Source organism: Alligator mississippiensis, chromosome 2, assembly GCF_030867095.1.
Source record: "Alligator mississippiensis isolate rAllMis1 chromosome 2, rAllMis1, whole genome shotgun sequence".
Classification (NCBI taxonomy): domain Eukaryota; kingdom Metazoa; phylum Chordata; order Crocodylia; family Alligatoridae; genus Alligator; species Alligator mississippiensis.
In genome coordinates this window covers 296854473-296874285 of record NC_081825.1, presented here as the reverse complement: position 1 = coordinate 296874285, position 19813 = coordinate 296854473, and the positions used below count along the sequence as shown (strand labels likewise).

Genomic DNA, 19813 nt, shown 5'->3' with positions numbered 1-19813 from the left:
AGAGTAGGGGCAGTTACTGCAACATGCTTTAGTACTTCCAAAAGGAAGTACTAAAGCACAGCACTGTAGCAACATTGCCATACAGTGACATGTAGGCGCTCCCAAAGGGCATAATCAAAGCCAGAGTTAAAGTCCTCATCAAATGACCCAAGAGGAGTTTTGCCCTCTGTATTGCTGTAGGTATAATTCAGAGCCTGTATAGATGGAAATATTTTCAATATAATATTCTCATAGATTTAATAGCTTAATATTTTCTACATAACATGCATATTCCTTAACATGAGAGTGCTTCTTTGAGGCAAAAAACACAAGAGGTCCTGAAGAACACTGCTGTTTTAACTCAGAAATCATTGAAACTAGAAAAAGAAGCAGATGAGCTGGAAATGAAAATTAATTATTTGAAACAGGTAACAATTTTGCTTAACTGGGTGTAGTAATGATATATTTGTATATGCTGCTTTGTGACTATGTTTTTACAATGGATCAAATCATGTGTTTTTTCACACATGGGCAAACAGGATGATTCCAGATCTTGCAATTATTGTATTGTTGCTGTCACACCATACATGTTCCAGTTAGGGAAAAGGGGAACTCCATGAACTTATGGGATCTTGACAATTGCCTTCTACTTATCTCAGTGTATGCCATCACTTTCCTCAAGGCACTGTGTAAGGGCGACCTCTCTTTCAGTTCCAAAAAGGCTGAATTAAATGCTGCAAACATCAGTCCTATTTCGTAGTCAGCCACAGGGGTTAATGCATTCCCTGTACAGTGTTTTCAGCTCCTTGCTGACATTTGAAAAGACTTTGCTGGTTAACCTTGTAAATATGAATGTACTGCATGTAAATATGATGTACATACACAACATCCGGTACTGTACATTCCTATTATTCAAACAGATGTAAGGGTAGATAATGCTAAGGGCCATGTCACAAGAGACACTTAGCACATGTTAAATGCACTTAAAACTCAAGTGTCCACATGTCCAAGTGGGATAGCATGTGCTAAGCATGCTCTTATTCTATCTTACACCTTTTCCAACAAGGAGGCTCTCCAGATCGTGGTGAGCTAGTGTTGGACCGCTCCACAGAGATAATATGATCAACTGCAGTGTTTGGGTTGGGACCCACAATCCACTGATTGTGAGTCCCAACCCCAGGAATTCACAAGAGCCTGGAACTGGTTCTGGGGGTCGTGGGAATGAGACCAACAATCAGCTGATTGTTGGTACCAACCCTGGGTCCACACCAGAGTCTCCAGCTGGTTCCAGTGTAGTGCAGGGGCAAAGAGTGACAGTTGTGGCCCTGGGACCACACGGGAGTCTCAGCTGGCTCCCATATGGTCCTAGGGCTGTGACTGATAATGAGCTGATTGTTTCTCCCAGCCCTGGGACTGCTCTGGAGTGTCCAGCTGTCTCCAGTCCAGGGGTAATGGCAGGATCCAACAACAGAGACAGTACACTCTCCTGACATCAGCTCTCCATGCCTCCCTTTGCCCACTACCAGAGGCAGAGACCTGGCTTGGGAAACTGTAGTAAGCATTACTATATAATCACTCCAAATATGTTCTAACTTTTGGTAATGTTTACTATGAGTGGAATAAAACAAATGCTAAGTGTCCCATGCAATAATGTCCTTAGCCCTTTGGGAATGTACAAGATGGAGGAGAGTTCCCAACATGTCTGCCTGTGAGCACAATCCCTTTAGCAAGCAGAAGCACCTATCCCAGCCAGTACCAGCTAAGACGCAGGGTGTTGATACCTTAGATTGGAGCCCTCGTGGTGGCGGCTCCAAACCACCCCCACCCCTACCCCCCCCCCCCCCCCCCCAGCTCAGGCTGGGCTAACCTCAGCCTGCATCTCCCACCCCTTCCTTCTCCCCCTCCCTTCCTGCATACAGCACCGGGGTCAAGGCTGGGCTGATTACGTTCAGGGACAGATGGAAGTGAATGAAGGTACTCTGCTTTGGAGCACCTTCATCTGGACCCTCATTACATGAGGGTTAATTTGTTGCACAATTGGGCACTTTTAAAGCACTTTGTAGCTGTGCACTTCTGTCAGGGCACGGCTGCAGAGCACTGTCAAGGGGCCAATCATGTGACAAATGTCACTTCTATCAGCTCCCACATTTTCCAAAATAGAAAAAAATTGGCATTGGCCTTACTCCCTGACAAAAGGCCGAAGTTTGTCCCAAACTGATGTGGCTAGCATACCAGTGGCTAGTATCACATCCAGTTGCCTTTGACTCTCCAACTTGAAAGACTAGGTATTCACTTTTACTACTGGATCCAAAGCAAGATCCTTTATCTGCCCCCTGCCACACCCAGCCCAGCATGAAGAGAAGCCCATTGTGTAAGCCAGTGGTCACCAACCAGTGGATCTCAATCCACCAGTAGATCTTGGAGTCTCTTGTGGTAGATCTCCAAACCTCTTGAAGTCAATCCGAGGCTGGGGCGGGGGCTGAGTGCCCATGTGCAGGCACGCATGTGCCCCTGCCCAGCAGGTTAATCCATGGGGGAGGGAAGGGGCGAGGGCTAAATCAAGGCCCTCATGGTGAGGGACTGTGCCGCAAAGGCAGGAGCAGGGTAAGTTGAGTGGGGCCCCGGCCAGGTGGGACTTACCTGCTGGGGAGGCACACCCCTAAATAATTTTTTCTGCCCCAATCTGCCCTCTCCTTTCCTGCCCCACAGACTTACCTGCTGGGAGGGGGGATGGTGGTGGTGCACGGTAGATCTTAGGTTGCTTTTAAATGCCAAAGGTGATCTCCTACTTAAAAAGATTGGAGAACACTGGTGTAACCTAACCACTCCTAGGTATTTAAGCTGCTCTTCCAGCGCACACTGACCAGAAGGCAATTTAGCTGCCTAAATTGGCCCACCAATTTGGTTAAATCAAAGGCACAAAAACAATGAAGAGGTTACCCTGGAGTTCTGTAAACTCTGGGATTAATTCCCGTAGAGGTTAATTAGAAAGAGAAAACTTTAGGAATAAGGTCAGCTCCTATGTAACATTTACTTTGCTGCAGTCCCCAAAAGCTGCAACTGTAGATCGAAGTCCAACTGTGTTTGGTATAATACAAATGCCTGGTAAAAAAGATTCAAACCTGTAGTAATTACTGAACAAGCCATCTAAGTGGCTTGCTATGAATAGATTTAGCATTATCGAAAAAAATCTGCAGCATAAAACTATTGTTTTTCAAGCTATTCTGATTTGTATATTTATTTTGTTCATGAATTTTTCTTTTGAGCCATTTGAAAGGACTACCGAAAATCAAAACCATTCTGAAATAGCTGATGGAAAATATAAAAGAAATCTAGAGCAAAGGAAGCAGTTTAAGGAAAGGTACCTTTTTCAACTGAGTTTTAATAGCGTGTGAACAAGTGCAACGAGCCAGAGCTTGGAACCGTATGTAAAACCTGGAGTTATCTCTGGGACCAGGATCATCCTTCCCTCCTGTGCAAAGCACCAGCTCAGAGTTTGAGTACGCTTTGATTTTAAGAAGTTGAATACATGCAGAAACTCTTCCTTATATCTAAGGATTATTGGTCTTTGATCTATACCACCACTGGTCAGAGATGTGTGTGTAGCTTTTGCAGTGAAAATGCCTCCAGTTGAAAGGACCGTGCAATTTGAAGTAATATTCATGTTATCCTGACTATCCAAAATCAGGTGTAAATATGTGGTGAACAATTATAATTATATAATTATTTGATTTATAATATAATAATATATAATATAGTCATAGATAAATTATTTACACTTACATAATATATAGCTATATATATTTAATGCAACTTGTTTTGTGCTATGCTGCTTGAAAAGTCCTGGTTAGCATCATATTAGTAAATGTGACTATTCGAGGTTATGTTCTAAGATCATACTGTAGTGAAGAGAAGGTTATATATGCTAATGTTTCTTAGGCTCACCATGACGAGAGAGAGAAACAGCTGCTTTGGAACTCTAATTATTTTGGCTTTAGGGCCCAGCTTTTCCATTTAAACTGCACCCAAGGAAAAACAAAAAAAAACTGTTTTACAACTGGGTAAAGATTTCTTATCTACTCAGATAACTGCTAACAATGCAGCTGAAGTAAATACAAGAGACAAATTATCCTTTTTGTTGGCACTGCAATTTTGATCATTTTGGGCTTCAGACTCTAGTTTGATTTCTCTTTTAATGATTAATAATTATGTGAAAAAAGAATGGCAATGTGATTCTTGTGGATTTTTTTCAATAGCAATCCAAGTATCTTGTATATGTGTTTAGTTTAACCTCAAGGTGATTTGGAATAATTTATTTCTAAGACATCACTAAAAAATTTGTGCCACCTTAAAAAATTATGACTTACGGATGGAGTCTTCTTTCAACAGCTCTGCATAAAACATGATACTGTAATTAAAATGGCAAGTATATTTGTTCTCATGAGGCCAGGCTTTTAAAGACGTAGATTGGTGCCCAGTTGACTTTTTATCTAAGTCTCCAGATGCTTTTAAAATCCCTTAACACCTCAATACTTTAAAAAATCTGGTACACACTGGGCATGTACACATGTGCCCCTGTACTGTGAGGTCATTTAGTACTTGCTAAAGCAGTCCCAGTGGTGCACAAGTCATTCCGACCCGACTGTGCAGTAGTAGTGGCGTCATATTTAGTGCCTGCTGATGCAACATTACTATAGCGACAAGCTACGTTGCTGTAGCTTCAGCTTGTCACTACAGCAAGGTAGCGTCTCATGTAGACGTGCCCAGTAACAAGCAGTCTTTCCTCATAGCCATTTGGCCTGTGCGAGTTGGCAGAGATCCGATCCAGCTTCGGATCCAGCCGCTTCAGATGCCAGGGATCCGATCCGGAGCTCTGAACTGGGTTTCTGCCTCGGTCCGGCTGAAGCGGCTCTGAAATTTCGGAGCTGCCTCAGAGATCTGGCCATAGGGTATAATGGGGAATCGATGAAATATCTAGAACTTTGTTGTTTTTCGTCTGATGTGGATAAAACCTTCTGGGGTGGTAGCACTTGCTGAGAGCATGAGGTTTGCCAAGTTTTAAGAAGATTAGTTGAGGGGTTTGGGGGAACTGTACCCCATATTCTTGAAAGCAAAACTCATGTCACATTTATGTATTACATCACAGGGGGGTGAAAACTGCAGGAGTGGTGACCCCTAGTGAGGCCACAAAGCCTGCCAAGTTTCAAGAAGATTGGTGCAGGGGTTTTGGGGGAACTCAACCCCACATTCATAAATTCATAGATTCATAGAAATTAGGGTCCGAAGGGACCTCAATAAATCATCGTGTCCGACCCCCTGCATAGGCAGGAAAGAGTGCTGGGTTCAGATGACCCCAGCCAGATGCCTATCTAACCTCCTCTTGAAGACCCCCAGGGTAGGGGAGAGCACCACCTCCCTTGGGAGCCCGTTCCAGACCTTGGCCACTCGAACTGTGAAGAAGTTCTTCCTAATGTCCAGTCTAAATCTGCTCTCTGCCAGCCTATGGCCATTATTTCTTGTGACCCCCAGGGGCGCCTTGGTGAGTAGAGCCTCACCAGTTCCCTTCTGCACCCCCATGATGAATTTACAGGCAGCCACAAGGTCGCCTCTCAACCTTCTCTTGTGGAGGCTGAAGAGGTCCAGGTGCCCCAGTCTCTCCTCACAGGGCTTGGCCTGCAAGCCCTTAACCATACGAGTGGCTCTTCTCTGGACCCTCTCCAGGTTATCCACATCCCTCTTGAAGTGTGGCACCCAAAATCACACGCAGTACGGCGGTCTGACCAGCGCCCAATAGAGGGAAGTATCACCTCCTTGGTTCTGTTCGTCATGCATCTGCTGATGCACGATAAAGTGCAGTTAGCTTTGCTGATGACTTCGTCACACTGACGACTCATGTTCATCTTGGAGTCCACTAGGACTCCAAGATCCCTTTCCGATTCTGTGCTGCCGAGGAGGTCATTTCCTAGGCTGTAGGTGTGCTGGACATTTTTCCTCCCCAGGTGCAGCACTTTGCATTTCTCTTTGTTAAATCACATTCTATTGTTTTCTGCCCATTTGTCCAACCTGTCCAGATCTGCTTGTAGTTGTTCCCTGCCCTCCGGTGTGTCCACTTCTCCCCACAGTTTTGTATCATCCACAAACTTGGACAGAGTACACTTCACTCCCTCGTCCAAGTCACTGATGAAGACATTGAAGAGAATCGTTCCAAGGACCGAGCCCTGCGGGACCCCACTGCCCACACCCTTCCAGGTCGATACTGACCCGTCCACCACCACTCTCTAGGTACAACCCTCTAGCCAATTTGCCACCCACCGGACTGTGTAATCATCCAAGTCACAGCCTCTTAACTTGTTCACCAGTATGGGGTGGGATACCATATCGAAGGCCTTCCTGAAGTCTAAGTAGACGATGTCAACCCCTACTCCTGCATCCAGGTGTTATGTAACCTGGTCATAAAAAGAGACTAGATTAGTTAGGCATGATCTACCTGCTATGAACTCGTGCTGGTTTCCCCTCAGCATAATTTTTCCTGCTGGGCTCTCACATATATGAGCCTTAATAATCTTTTCAAAGACTTTGCCAAGGATGGAGATGAGACTGACTGGCCTGTAGTTGCCTGGATCCTCCTTCCTCCCCTTCTTGAAAATGGGGACCACATTGGCCCTTTTCCAGTCATCCAGGACCTGGCCCGTGTGCCACGAATGCTCAAATATTCTTGCCAGTGGCTCTGCAATGACATCAGCCAGTGCCTTCAGTACCCTTGGATGGAGCTCATCCGGGCCTGCCGACTTAAACACATCCAGTCCTTCCAAGTGACTCTGCACCATCTCAGGGTCAAAGCTTGGTGGTCTGGCACCCTGCTGTTGCCTCTCTACAATCCCATTGTGAGACTTGTTGTGCCCCTCGTTTAGGAACACTGAGGCAAAAAACTCATTGAGGAGTTCAGCCTTGTCCCCTCTGTCTGTCACCAATTGCTTTTGCCCATTCAGTAGTGGTCCTATACCGCCCTGGGCCTTCCTTTTACTGCCTATATATCTGAATAACAATTTTTTGTTATCCTTAACTTGGGATGCCATCCTCAGCTCCATGGTAGCTTTGGCTCGTCTAACTGCCTCCCTACAACTGTGAGCTGAGGAGGTGTACTCCTCTTTAGTAATCTCTCCCTGTTTCCACTGCTTATATGCCCCCCTTTTTGCGCTTAGGCTGCTCTGGATTTCTCTGGTCAGCCAAGGAAGCCTCTTGGCCCCTTTCCCCCTTTTCCCCCGCATTGGGATTGTCTCCCTCTGTGCCCGAAGGATTGCTTCCTTAAGGCACAGCCACCCTTCCTGGGCTCCCATCTCACCAAATCTCTTACTCTGCAGTGCGTCATTGACTAAACACCTGACCTCACTGAAGTCAGTCTTCCTAAAGTCTAGCACTTCCACCCTACTAGTTACCTTTCCCACTCTACGCCTTATGGTGAATTCTATTATTTGATGGTCACTGCCCCCAGGTGACCACTGATCTGTAGGTCCCCTACCATGTCATCCCCCATTGCCAATACCAGGTCCAGTAAGGCAGTCCCCCTAGTGGGACCGTGTACCTCCTGCGTCAGGTAGAGATCCTGCACACAGGATAGGAACCTGCGTGAACGGTGGGAATTTGCTGTCTGCGGCTCCCAGCAAATGTCAGGGTAGTTTAGGTCCCCCATGAGTATCGCTTCCCTAGTCTTTATGGTCTCCGAAAGCTGCTTCACGAATTCCAAATCTAGTTCTTCCCCTTGGTGTGGGGGTCTGTGGCAGACCCCTACCACCAAATCCCTTTCCCCTTGACCTCCATGTATCCTAGCCCACAATCCTTCTACATTCTCCTCTTCCGAATCCATTTTGATAAGGATCGATGTATAACGCTCCTTGACATAGAGCACAACACCTACCCCTCTCCTCCCCACTCTATCCTTTCTGTATAGCTTACAGCCCTCAATGCGTACTGTCCAGTTGTGGGTAAAGTCCCACCAGGTTTCTGTTAACCCCACTAAGGCATAAGTGTTTTCTGCAAGCAGGAGTGCTAGTTCATCCTGCTTGTTCCCCATGCTCCTAGCATTAGTGTATAGGCACTTGAGCGCTGTTACTGGCGCCTTTGTTGCCCCTCAGCTCTGATGCCCAAAACTTGAAATCAAAATTTTTAAAAGCAAAACTCCTGTCATGTCTGTGTTACAACACAGGGGGGTGAAAACTGCAGGGGTGGTAGCTCCTGGTGAGGCCAAAAAGCCTCCCAAGTTTCAAGAAGATCGGTGCAGGGGTTTGGGGGGAACTGAACCTCAAGCTGTGGACAAGCAAAACTCATGACATGAGTGACACTGTGTGTGTTAAGGCACAGCGGGGTGAAAGCTGCAGGGATGGTGGCCCCTGCTGTGGCCATGACGCCTGCCAGCTGTTGAGGAGATCGGTGCAGGGGGTCTGGCTTCTGGGGCCCTACACCTCTAGCTGCTGACAGGCAAAACTCGTTACATGGGTGCTTGTGCAACTGACTGTCTGTGCAACCCCCTGCACCAATCTTCTTGAAACTTGGCAGGCTTTGTGGCCTCAGCCAGGGCCACCACCCCTGCAGTTTTCACCCCCCCACCCCCCGTGGTGTAACAATACACGTGATATCAGTTTTGCTTTAAGAATTTGGGGTGCAATTCCCCCTGAACCCCTGCACTGATCTTCTTGAAACTTGGACCTGGCAGGCTTCATTCTCTCAGCAGAGACTACATTATCTCCAAATTTCATCCATATCAGACAAAAAACCACAAAGTTATAGATATTTCATTGTTTCCACATTATACCCTATGGCCGGATCTCCAAAGCGACTCCGAACCGCTTCAGAAAGCCTAAAGAAGGCAATCTGGACATGCTGCTTTGGACACCAAAGCGTCCAAAGCTTCTCTGGATCCGAAGCTGTGTCCGAAGCCTCACACAGTCCTAATAGCCATTCTCATCATAGCTTTGTTCAATTCACTAAAGACTAAAGTCTCAACAAAGTTTTGCTAAGCAAGCTGTTCTGAGCAATATGTATTTAAATAGACCTTGTGTAGGTTCTCATTTTAACTGCAACTTTAGCACTACTTACTTTTCATCTCTTGCCATCCACTGATCTTTGTTCTAAGTTAAGGGGACAGTGGGCGCATCTACATGTGCTATTAAGGCTAAGCAATAAACTCCAGCACTTATTGTGTATGAGACTTATTGTGCTGGAGTTTATTGCTCCCAGATGCCACATTTACATGTACACCTGGGACTGCTGCACATTGAGGTGGGTTGGAGCAGCCTCAGCTGGCAGGGAGCCAGGGGTGTTAGCTTGCCTGTCTGGGGCTGGTCCGACTCACCTCAACATGTTGAGGACTGGCTGGCTGGGGCACATGGGTACTCCAGTGAAGGATTAGCTGGCAGACGGTCCCTGCACTAAAGCACCCTTGTGCCCTAGCCAGCTGCATCAGTGCGTACACGTGCATTGCTGCACAGTCAAAAAAACTCTGCAGCAGGATAGAACGTGTATTTACAAGTACTATCCTGCTGCAGAGTTAATGTTTCTTGCAGTCTAATATGGCTGCTCATGTAGATGCAAGATATTTACTATGGAGCTAATTAGTCTCGTCCACAGTAAATAGCACATGTAGATGCACCCAGTATCAACTTAAAAATTACACTTTTTTTCCGCCAGTTTAGTATCTACCCTTGCTACTAGGAAATTACAAAAAGTGAAAAAGATGAGAAAAAATATGCTTTCTGGTCTCCTTTCCCCACTTGTCTTGTATATTAGACAGTACTCGGTATATATTCAGTTCTTTAGCCCTTGAGCCTGTAAAGCACTAAGCATCAGAATAGTACCATTAACTTAATTGGAATTATCCCCTTACTTAAGGTATGCATATGCTAACTATGATAATTGATCATTATTTTAGTATATTGACAGATCATTACCACTTCAGATTTTAATTCTTCAAAACCTCTTTCTCCCTGTGTGGAAAGCTTTAAGGCAACCTTGCAATTTAATGGCTTTCTGAGGCTAAAAGGCTTGGGATCATCCTCTAAGTAGTTGTCTTGGGAAGAAAATACCCTTGCAAATTTATTTTATTTAGAGCAGGGGTGTCAAACTCAAACAGCTCCACAAGCCAAATGAGAGGCCTTGGGATGGTCCATGGGCTGGATTGAGCCCATGGCTCTCTCCCCCTCACACGCCAGATCTAGGGCAGCAGTGCTCACTCTAGGACCCATGTCTCATACAGCGTGCCCTCTCTCCTCTCCTCTCCCCACATGTGGTGCATATCTATCTCAGACCAGTTTCTGGGGCATTGGTCCCAGAGCAGGTGCCATGTGTAATGTGGATCCCAGAGTGTGTGCTGAGTGTGGTGCACATCCTGGCCCTGCACACAGAGCGAATCTGGCAGTGTGTAAGTTAGCTCAGGTGCAGGTGCAGCACCGGGGGCTAAATGGTGGGGCCTCATGGGATGGATGTAGCCCACGTGCTGTATCGTTGTCACCCTTCATTTATCACAGAAATGTTTTACTATTTTTTTTCTTTAGGGTGTTTGAAGAGAATGAAAATCCATATTTAGTAAAAGAGAAACAGCAGCAGCAGCAGCCATTACATCTTCCTTCCATTCCTCAGAAATTTGTCCAATCTATAAGGACTATTAGACAAACTCTGCAAGAGACAAAAGCAGGTATAATGTGCATTTCTGATTATCTTTTTATACAAGGTTAATTTATATTAGATACATTTATATACAAAATCAATATATAGGAACCATGACAATAAATCTGGCCCATCATCTCCACCATGGCTGCTTGATCGAAACTTTCTGTAGAAATTGGGCATTTAATTTTTCGTTTTATTTGAAAATCTCCCATACTTATGATCCTATGTATTTGTCATGAATAACACAATAATATTTTGTCCATTTTAGGTAGATGCATCATTAATATTGGAAAATATTTCATTGGTGAAGTTTGGCAAATATAACAGACATTAACCGCATACAATATTCTACAGTGAACTGGCTGATACTCACATATTATATGACGCATTTCCCTCAAATCAATAAGAAGCAAAGTTGATTAGTTTGGCTCACAAGTTTAATTTAACTGTGGCATGCTGTGTATATTTAATACTCTAACAATGTTAAGTTATGTTTATTGAATAATTTAGTTGGAGAAGAAAGAGAAAATCCCGTGGATCATTCAGCAATTACCAGTGTTTCCTCCAGCCTACTAGAAAATGAAACACAGGTATGTAGCCCTCCTCTCAGAAAGGCATGAGTAAAATACATTCTGTGGCCTTGCTCATTTAAATTGGAAGTGCTTAAAGTATTCCCAGTGTCACTTTCTTAAAACTAGATAATACAGGAAATAGCTCAGGATTTGGTAATAAGAAACTGGTAATAAGAAATAATTTGGTAATAAGAAATCTTTCTTCCTTAAACTGTTATTTCAAGTGCAACCAAAAATATAGAGTGACTGAATGTTATGGCAGATGGCTATTATCCAATATTGGTAATCATACTAGGTCTTCTAGCATTGTCCCTGTTCCAAAGTTGATGTAACGTATGACTGTGCGTACCCAACCCATTGCCTGGGGCAGACAAAAATTTTAAACTAGAGGTAATTTACACTAAAGAACGTAATCCAAAGACATGCCGCATAACGACATTTTTGGAGGTTTATTTGTACTTAAAAATGTAGGAAAAGAGAATGAATTTGCAGAGTTTGGGGAGAAATCAGGATGTCAGTAACTTAACAATTTTGTGTATTCCTTCCATTCAAAGTTTTTCCTGTGTTTTAGAAATGTAATGATACCATCAGGACTAACAATCCACAAATTGCCCAAGTTCCATCCAGGCAAAACCAGATGCAATTCAGGTAAATTTTCAGCTAACTAGTTTTCATTCTTGAAATGATAGATTATGATGATTTTACACAGCAGCATAATAATGCAGCCTGGTACCCAGCCCAGCTGCTGCACACAAGGACTTCAGGTTGCTGCTGCCTCTGCAATCACTGTTGTGTGATTGTGGCAAAAGCCAGTTCCAGTTGGCACCCAGGGCAATTGCCTCGCTTCAGTTATGACACAGAATTTACAGCTATTATCCACCTTTGGACAAATTCAGACAGTGTTATTTCTGTTTGCTTAGATTGCTAGCTCCTCAGAAGCAGACAACTTCCAAGCAATGGTTTGAAAATGAAGCTGTGGTGACAGGTAAAGTACCACTGACATTATTGGATGGAAGGTGCTATCAAAATGCAATCTATTCTATACCTGGATAAAATACATGATAACTGAATAGAAAAGAAAGGACGACGTGCCAAATTTCACCCTGACTTTAATACATTTCTATTTTTGTACTTTCTGCTTAGGTCACTTAGTCAATTTATGTTTTTAGTGCAGGGATATTTGACTGACCTAGAAATTATGGACAAAAATTGCAGGTGAAAAATGAAAGTCAGCCTCTGAAAGTCTGTCTAAAACAGTTCAAGAAAACAGAGAGAATGGACCAGTAAGAAGTTAACTTATTCAGGAGTCTAAATGGTCAGGCTAAGATCAGATATATAACACTTGAAAAGGAGGAACAACAAACATTAAACAAAGGAAACAAACCTGTAAAAAGGCAAAGAAGAGCTGAGAGAATATGCACATTAAATGTAGTTTTGCTGGGAATTTGTAAAGGCATCAGTATTCATTTGTAAAATACATATGGAACATGTACAAAATAAAATAGAAATGAGTGAAGCAGTAGTTACAAATAAACTTAGAATATTAAAATCAGATGGCACAAGGTCTGGCTTCAATTCCTTTTGCATAGTGTTGTCAGATTAAACCCTCGTCACCTTGTAGTAAAGTTCGCATAAGTGAAGATTTTAACTAGACTTCCCCAGATACTACAGTATGGGATCTGTGCCCACAAGATATAGGACCTCTCAGGTCATAGAGTGTAGGTTCTGCTATTTAATATGAAATATCTTACAACATTTTTCATTTCCCTTTGTATAATTTATGTTTCCCAGCCTGGCTTTTCCCCTCTTTCTTAAGATCTGTTTTATCACTCCTTGAGTATCCTGTTCACATTGTTCCTACACCAGTTACTTGCCTTCTCAATAGGTCTCTCAATAGCAATATAGCATTGGCAAGCCTTCTTCAAGTGATCTTTTCCCACACCATTGGTGTTTTTTTTAGCTACGCTATCTTTTAAAAAGAAATTCTACAGTTTGTAGTACAAATGATAACAACTTCTTTGTTTAGCAAATAAAGATGCTGAGTGTGGAGATAAGGAAGAAGCAAGCAAGGCCAAAGATTCTTTACATGTCTCTCAAGTAAGTGAAGCATTTCTGTGTCATAACTTTTTACTTCACTGAAGTACTTGCATTATCTTGTTGGCAGTGAGACTACTGGCAAGAAATAGGAAAGCAGGGCTTGGCCTCTCCTTTTGAGAGCTTTCAGTATAGCCATCTCTCTACTCACAGAATGGTATTTTCAAGCATAAAAATATTTTTCTTCCAAATAGCTACTTTGCACTCAATGATAATTTAAATTCACCAAACAGCCTCCCAGATATGAATGCAATGTTTTGAATGCTATACTAATATTACTCATGAATGGTAGAGCTTTCAGAAGGAAAAGAGAGTTTTGTCAGGAGTCAGATGGCTACAGTATCTATATGTGTTCTTTTGTGATGCTCAATTTGTTCTTGAATCTAGAACCCCAAGTAAATGCCAGACTTCTATAGCTTTAAGGAAAAAATATTATCTAAAAATTCAAAGATATAAATAAGAGATTTCCTTGGATTCTGTTCTATGCTTAACTAAGCAAGAGAATTATTGCTGTTCTGAAGCAAGCAAGTTCTAGTGTCTATTTTGACTTTCCATTATTAAAGTTTGGTACTTCTGAAAGCATTTCTATTGAAAGCCAAATTAATATTACTTAGCTGGTAGTGAAAACTGCATTTTATATCTGTAAGTGCTCTGAACTTCCCCAATATCAAACTCTCTGTTTAGGCGGCAAGTACACTTTATAGGTTTTTTATTCCACAATAAATCCAAATAGTTGAATAAAGAATATGTCTTAAGAAATCCATGACTTCTTTCTTTCAAGATGCCACTGGACTATAAACAGCTGGTTTAGAACATTAATTAGAGAGCCAGATTCAAATCCAATTCACTTGTAGATTATGCAGGCTTCTCCCCACATAAAGGAGAGTGCAGGATCCTCGGTGACAGAAAATCCAATGGATAATGTGACTGCAAAGCAAAGCAGCCACAACTTTTAATCCATAGGAGCTCTGTAAGGTGCCATGACAGCATGGGAAAAGTATTGAATGCTGAATGTGGAAGAAGTGTGGACAAGCTTGGGCAAGGATGCTCTGATTTTAAAAGTATAAAGAATTTGATTCTGGAACGTAATGATTGTTTATATCATTGAGACCATTACAGCTAAAATCAAAGAATAATCCACATTATTATCCCACCAAGAAGCATTCATTCTCAGTCTTCTGAATCCACACATTACACAATCGAAACCAAGAAGGGGAAATTGTCTTCGTTAGGCTGCTAGTATTGCACTTTGCTATTTGTTTAAGTAAAACTTGCTGAGTTTTCCTATCTATACAACTTGTTCTTGAGTATGGAGTGCAGGATGTGGGCCATTCAGAGTAGGCATTAAAGGCATCTTGCATGAATTCAATTTGTCCTCAGCAAGCTAAACCCAGTTTTTCAGTAGTGTTTCAAAGGCATCCAAATTGAAATTTTGTGTGTGTGTTATTTTGACTTGTGCTCAAAACATAAGCATTTACTTATTGATAATCTCTGTTTTAAGTTCTGTTAAAAGCTCCCTTCTAGAGTGCAACTTGTGGAGAACAATGCGTTTCACCTGCATCATAATAGACATCCACATCAAACTTCCAAATGTAAACCTTGTTTTGGGAAGAGAAAATCTGTCAATTAATTGAAATATAACTTATTTTTGTTCATTTGATTTTCACGCTGCTTTCCCCTAAATAAGACTCAGGGCAGTTTGCAATAAGAGAACAGTATGACTTATAAAACAGGAAAGCGACATGTTTTGATGATGATATTCCCAAATTCCACTAGGAAGTATTTAAACAATATTCCTTTCCATTGCAGCTAGGAGCATTAGATCTAGCAGTTCCAGCCTGAGATTTGCAGTGCTGTGTAGTGATGTACAATTAATAAAGTTGAACTGAATCTAATCTATGTTTACACTTTACATATTCTTCAAATTTCTTATTATAATCACAATTCACAATGAAAATCCAGATAAAAGAGGATACACCAATAACTACTGTGTGTAGAATATTAGTTTCTTATTACAGTCCCCTTATTTTTCATGAATGTAAGATTCTTTAGCTTGAAACAGCCTCACACACACACGCACACACACACACACACGTGCAGTCAGCTTGGTTCAATATGTATATTGAATAAAAGGAATATTGATGGGTTTTTTAAAGTTGTATATGCTGTAAACATGCCCATTATCATGCTGGGCTCTCTTTTAACAGAACATACCCACAGAATCTTTTAGATCAACAGAGGATAATCCCAATACAGCAGAAGAAAGAACTGAGACTTTTTCAAGAACCCCTGAGACGCCTGCATTTATAAGAACACCTGAATCTAATGAGAAGTAAGCCCAGGTCCCTAAAACTCCTCCATTTGAATTGTAGGATTTCATTTTTTATTTAAATGTTGTGAGCTTATGTTGATTTGTACTGCATAGATGTTTCCATTAATTGTGACACGGAAGGGCACTTTTCATATAAGCAAACGCTACACAATATTCAGATTTAATTTAGCTTATTCCAAATATGGGTTTTTTCCACAGTAGTGCTCAGTTTGAAAGAAAGAGAATATTTACACATTCAGCCCTGAGCAACTATCCCTTATATTCCTAAATTTGAGGCACTTGTGCCTCCCCCCTCAGAGTTCAGCTTGAAGGCAAGAATCCTATAAGAAGGCAACCCTGTGCTAGCAGGATAACTTGGGCAATGATGAATCATTCAGTATTTTGTGGGTCTGCCTCATGGTGCGTGTTGTTACCTAATCCAACACTGCAGTGGATATTTTGCTGCCACACTAGATTATACATTTGTATTTAACTTGCCTTTTGTCACATTCGATCTTTTTCAACATTATTGCTTTCCAGGTCAGTTTCTTCTTGAGAATCCTTTTATGCTGGATTGTATTTTCCATCCTGTGTTGTTGTGTTTTTTCCCCTCAATTTTCCTCCATATTTGTAGCGGTTTGAATGTTTCCCTTACTATGTAAGTCTTTCTGTTAAAGAGAAGCAAGATTTTTGGTGATAGCTTTTATTGGACCAACTATAAATTGTGAGAGATGTTAGGCAATTTTCTGGACACAAAGTGCCCCTACCTCAGGCCTAGGAAAGAAGCAAGTAATGCCTAAGCTACAAGGGCACTTTGTGCCTGAAAACTCATCTAACATCTCTCCCACCTATACAGTTGGTGCGTGCAATAGAAGATACCACTCAAAAACATCTTGTTTCTTGCATTTTTCCTGGATCATCATAGCTACAGCAGCATTCCAGCTGCTGTTAAAGGACATTTTCACAGTGTATTATTGATCCCGATCTTAAGCAGTTATCTCTAAACCTGTTTGCTAATAAGAATCAGTAGTAAATTATTTACTCTGTCTGGCCACAATTATAAATTGTTGATGACCCAGGAAAACACTCAAATGATGATTATTTTGCATTGGACGTGATTGACTTCCTTCCTTAAACTGCTTTCTTGGAAAATGGGGAACATTTATTACTTGCTTAAACGAATATTGTTTGCGTTACAAGAAGTGTCAATGTAAAAGCTATAAACTTAAGAAAAGGAATAACAAAAATGAGAGCTGAAAGTAGAAGAATAACCCTGGTTATGATTTAATATTTGAATAAGGCAGGCTTAACTCCCTTAAAATCAGTGAAATAGCACCTGACTATAACCATTGTGAGCTCACACTCAAGTGCAGAAGACCTACATTGAATTAGAGGGAGGACTCTATTTGGTAGCTATAGTCAAACTAATTTAAAACTTTCTTAAGATGTTGCTGTGGTTTATACTTTTCTTTTCCTATAGAAGTCAGAATTCCGGATCTGAAAAAGCAGCACCAAAATCACCAGGTTTTTCTTTCCTTATGGCCTGCGCGGAGAAGTCACCTGGATTTAACCTGTTAAGTCAGAAATCATTGAAACTAGAAAAAGAAGCAGATGAGCTGGAAATGAAAATTAATTATTTGAAACAGGTAACAACTTTGCTTAACTGGGTGTAGTAATGATATATTTGCATATGTTGCTTTGTAACTGTATGTTTTTACAATGGATCAAATCATGTGTTTTCTCGCATGTGGGCAAACAGGATGATTCCAGATCTTGTAATTATTTTATTGTTGCTGTCACACCATACATGTTCCAGTTAGGGAAAAGGGGAACTCCATGAACTTACGGGATCTTGACAATTGCCTTCTACTTATCTCAGTGTATGCCATCACTTTCCTCAAGGCACTGTGTAAGGGCGACCTCTCTTTCAGTTCCAAAAAGGCTGGATGAAATGCTGCAAACATCAGTCCTATTTCGTAGTCAGCCACAGGGGTTAATGCATTCCCTGTACAGTGTTTTCAGCTCCTTGCTGACATTTGAAAAGACTTTGCTGGTTAACCTTGTAAATATGAATGTACTGCATGTAAATATGATGTACATACACAACATCCAGTACTGTACATTCCTATTATTCAAACAGATGTAAGGGTAGATAATGCTAAGGGCCATGTCACAAGAGACACTTAGCACATGTTAAATGCACTTAAAACTCAAGTGTCCACATGTCCAAGTGGGATAGCATGTGCTAAGCATGCTCTTATTCTATCTTACACCTTTTCCATCAAGGAGGCTCTCCAGATCGTGGTGAGCTAGTGTTGGACCGCTCCACAGAGATAATATGATCAACTGCAGTGTTCGGGTTGGGACCCACAATCCACTGATTGTGAGTCCCAACCCCAGGAATTCACAAGAGCCTGGAACTGGTTCTGGGGGTCGTGGGAATGAGACCAACAATCAGCTGATTGTTGGTACCAACCCTGGGTCCACACCAGAGTCTCCAGCTGGTTCCAGTGTAGTGCAGGGGCAAAGAGTGACAGTAGTGGCCCTGGGACCACACGGGAGTCTCAGCTGGCTCCCATATGGTCCTAGGGCTGTGACTGATAATGAGCTGATTGTTTCTCCCAGCCCTGGGACTGCTCTGGAGTGTCCAGCTGTCTCCAGTCCAGGGGTAATGGCAGGATCCAACAACAGAGACAGTACACTCTCCTGACATCAGCTCTCCATGCCTCCCTTTGCCCACTACCAGAGGCAGAGACCTGGCTTGGGAAACTGTAGTAAGCATTACTATATAATCACTCCAAATATGTTCTAACTTTTGGTAATGTTTACTATGAGTGGAATAAAACAAATGCTAAGTGTCCCATGCAATAATGTCCTTAGCCCTCTGGGAATGTACAAGATGGAGGAGAGTTCCCAACATGTCTGCCTGTGAGCACAATCCCTTTAGCAAGCAGAAGCACCTATCCTAGCCAGTACCAGCTAAGACGCAGGGTGTTGATACCTTAGATTGGAGCCCTCGTGGTGGCGGCTCCAAACCACCCCCACCCCTACCCCCCCCCCCCAGCTCAGGCTGGGCTAACCTCAGCCTGCATCTCCCACCCCTTCCTTCTCCCCCTCCCTTCCTGCATACAGCACCGGGGTCAAGGCTGGGCTGATTACGTTCAGGGACAGATGGAAGTGAATGAAGGTACTCTGCTTTGGAGCACCTTCATCTGGACCCTCATTACATGAGGGTTAATTTGTTGCACAATTGGGCACTTTTAAAGCACTTTGTAGCTGTGCACTTCTGTCAGGGCACGGCTGCAGAGCACTGTCAAGGGGCCAATCATGTGACAAATGTCACTTCTATCAGCTCCCATATTTTCCAAAATAGAAAAAAATTGGCATTGGCCTTACTCCCTGACAAAAGGCCGAAGTTTGTCCCAAACTGAAGTTGCTAGCATACCAGTGGCTAGTATCATATCCAGTTGCCTTTGACTCTCCAACTTGAAAGACTAGGTATTCACTTTTACTACTGGATCCAAAGCAAGATCCTTTATCTGCCCCCTGCCACACCCAGCCCAGCATGAAGAGAAGCCCATTGTGTAAGCCAGTGGTCACCAACCAGTGGATCTCAATCCACCAGTAGATCTTGGAGTCTCTTGTGGTAGATCTCCAAACCTCTTGAAGTCAATCCGAGGCTGGGGCGGGGGCTGAGTGCCCATGTGCAGGCACGCATGTGCCCCTGCCCAGCAGGTTAATCCATGGGGGAGGGAAGGGGCGAGGGCTAAATCAAGGCCCTCATGGTGAGGGACTGTGCCGCAAAGGCAGGAGCAGGGTAAGTTGAGTGGGGCCCCGGCCAGGTGGGACTTACCTGCTGGGGAGGCACACCCCTAAATAATTTTTTCTGCCCCAATCTGCCCTCTCCTTTCCTGCCCCACAGACTTACCTGCTGGGAGGGGGGATGGTGGTGGTGCACGGTAGATCTTAGGTTGCTTTTAAATGCCAAAGGTGATCTCCTACTTAAAAAGATTGGAGAACACTGGTGTAACCTAACCACTCCTAGGTATTTAAGCTGCTCTTCCAGCGCACACTGACCAGAAGGCAATTTAGCTGCCTAAATTGGCCCACCAATTTGGTTAAATCAAAGGCACAAAAACAATGAAGAGGTTACCCTGGAGTTCTGTAAACTCTGGGATTAATTCCCGTAGAGGTT

At 42.9% G+C, this 19813-nt stretch overlaps 1 protein-coding gene across 1 annotated transcript in view; it reads left to right on the top strand.

Annotated features, from left to right (window-relative positions):
- Positions 1-19813, top strand: part of C2H14orf39 (chromosome 2 C14orf39 homolog) — a 77409-nt gene that overhangs the window by 39886 nt on the left and 17710 nt on the right. The window contains exons 8-16 of the mRNA XM_059723374.1: positions 287-407; positions 3246-3340; positions 10527-10666; positions 11152-11231; positions 11785-11861; positions 12134-12198; positions 13240-13310; positions 15515-15639; positions 17099-17264. Coding sequence (XP_059579357.1) covers positions 287-407; positions 3246-3340; positions 10527-10666; positions 11152-11231; positions 11785-11861; positions 12134-12198; positions 13240-13310; positions 15515-15639; positions 17099-17264 — 940 coding nt within the window. The remainder of the gene's footprint in view (positions 1-286; positions 408-3245; positions 3341-10526; positions 10667-11151; positions 11232-11784; positions 11862-12133; positions 12199-13239; positions 13311-15514; positions 15640-17098; positions 17265-19813) is intronic.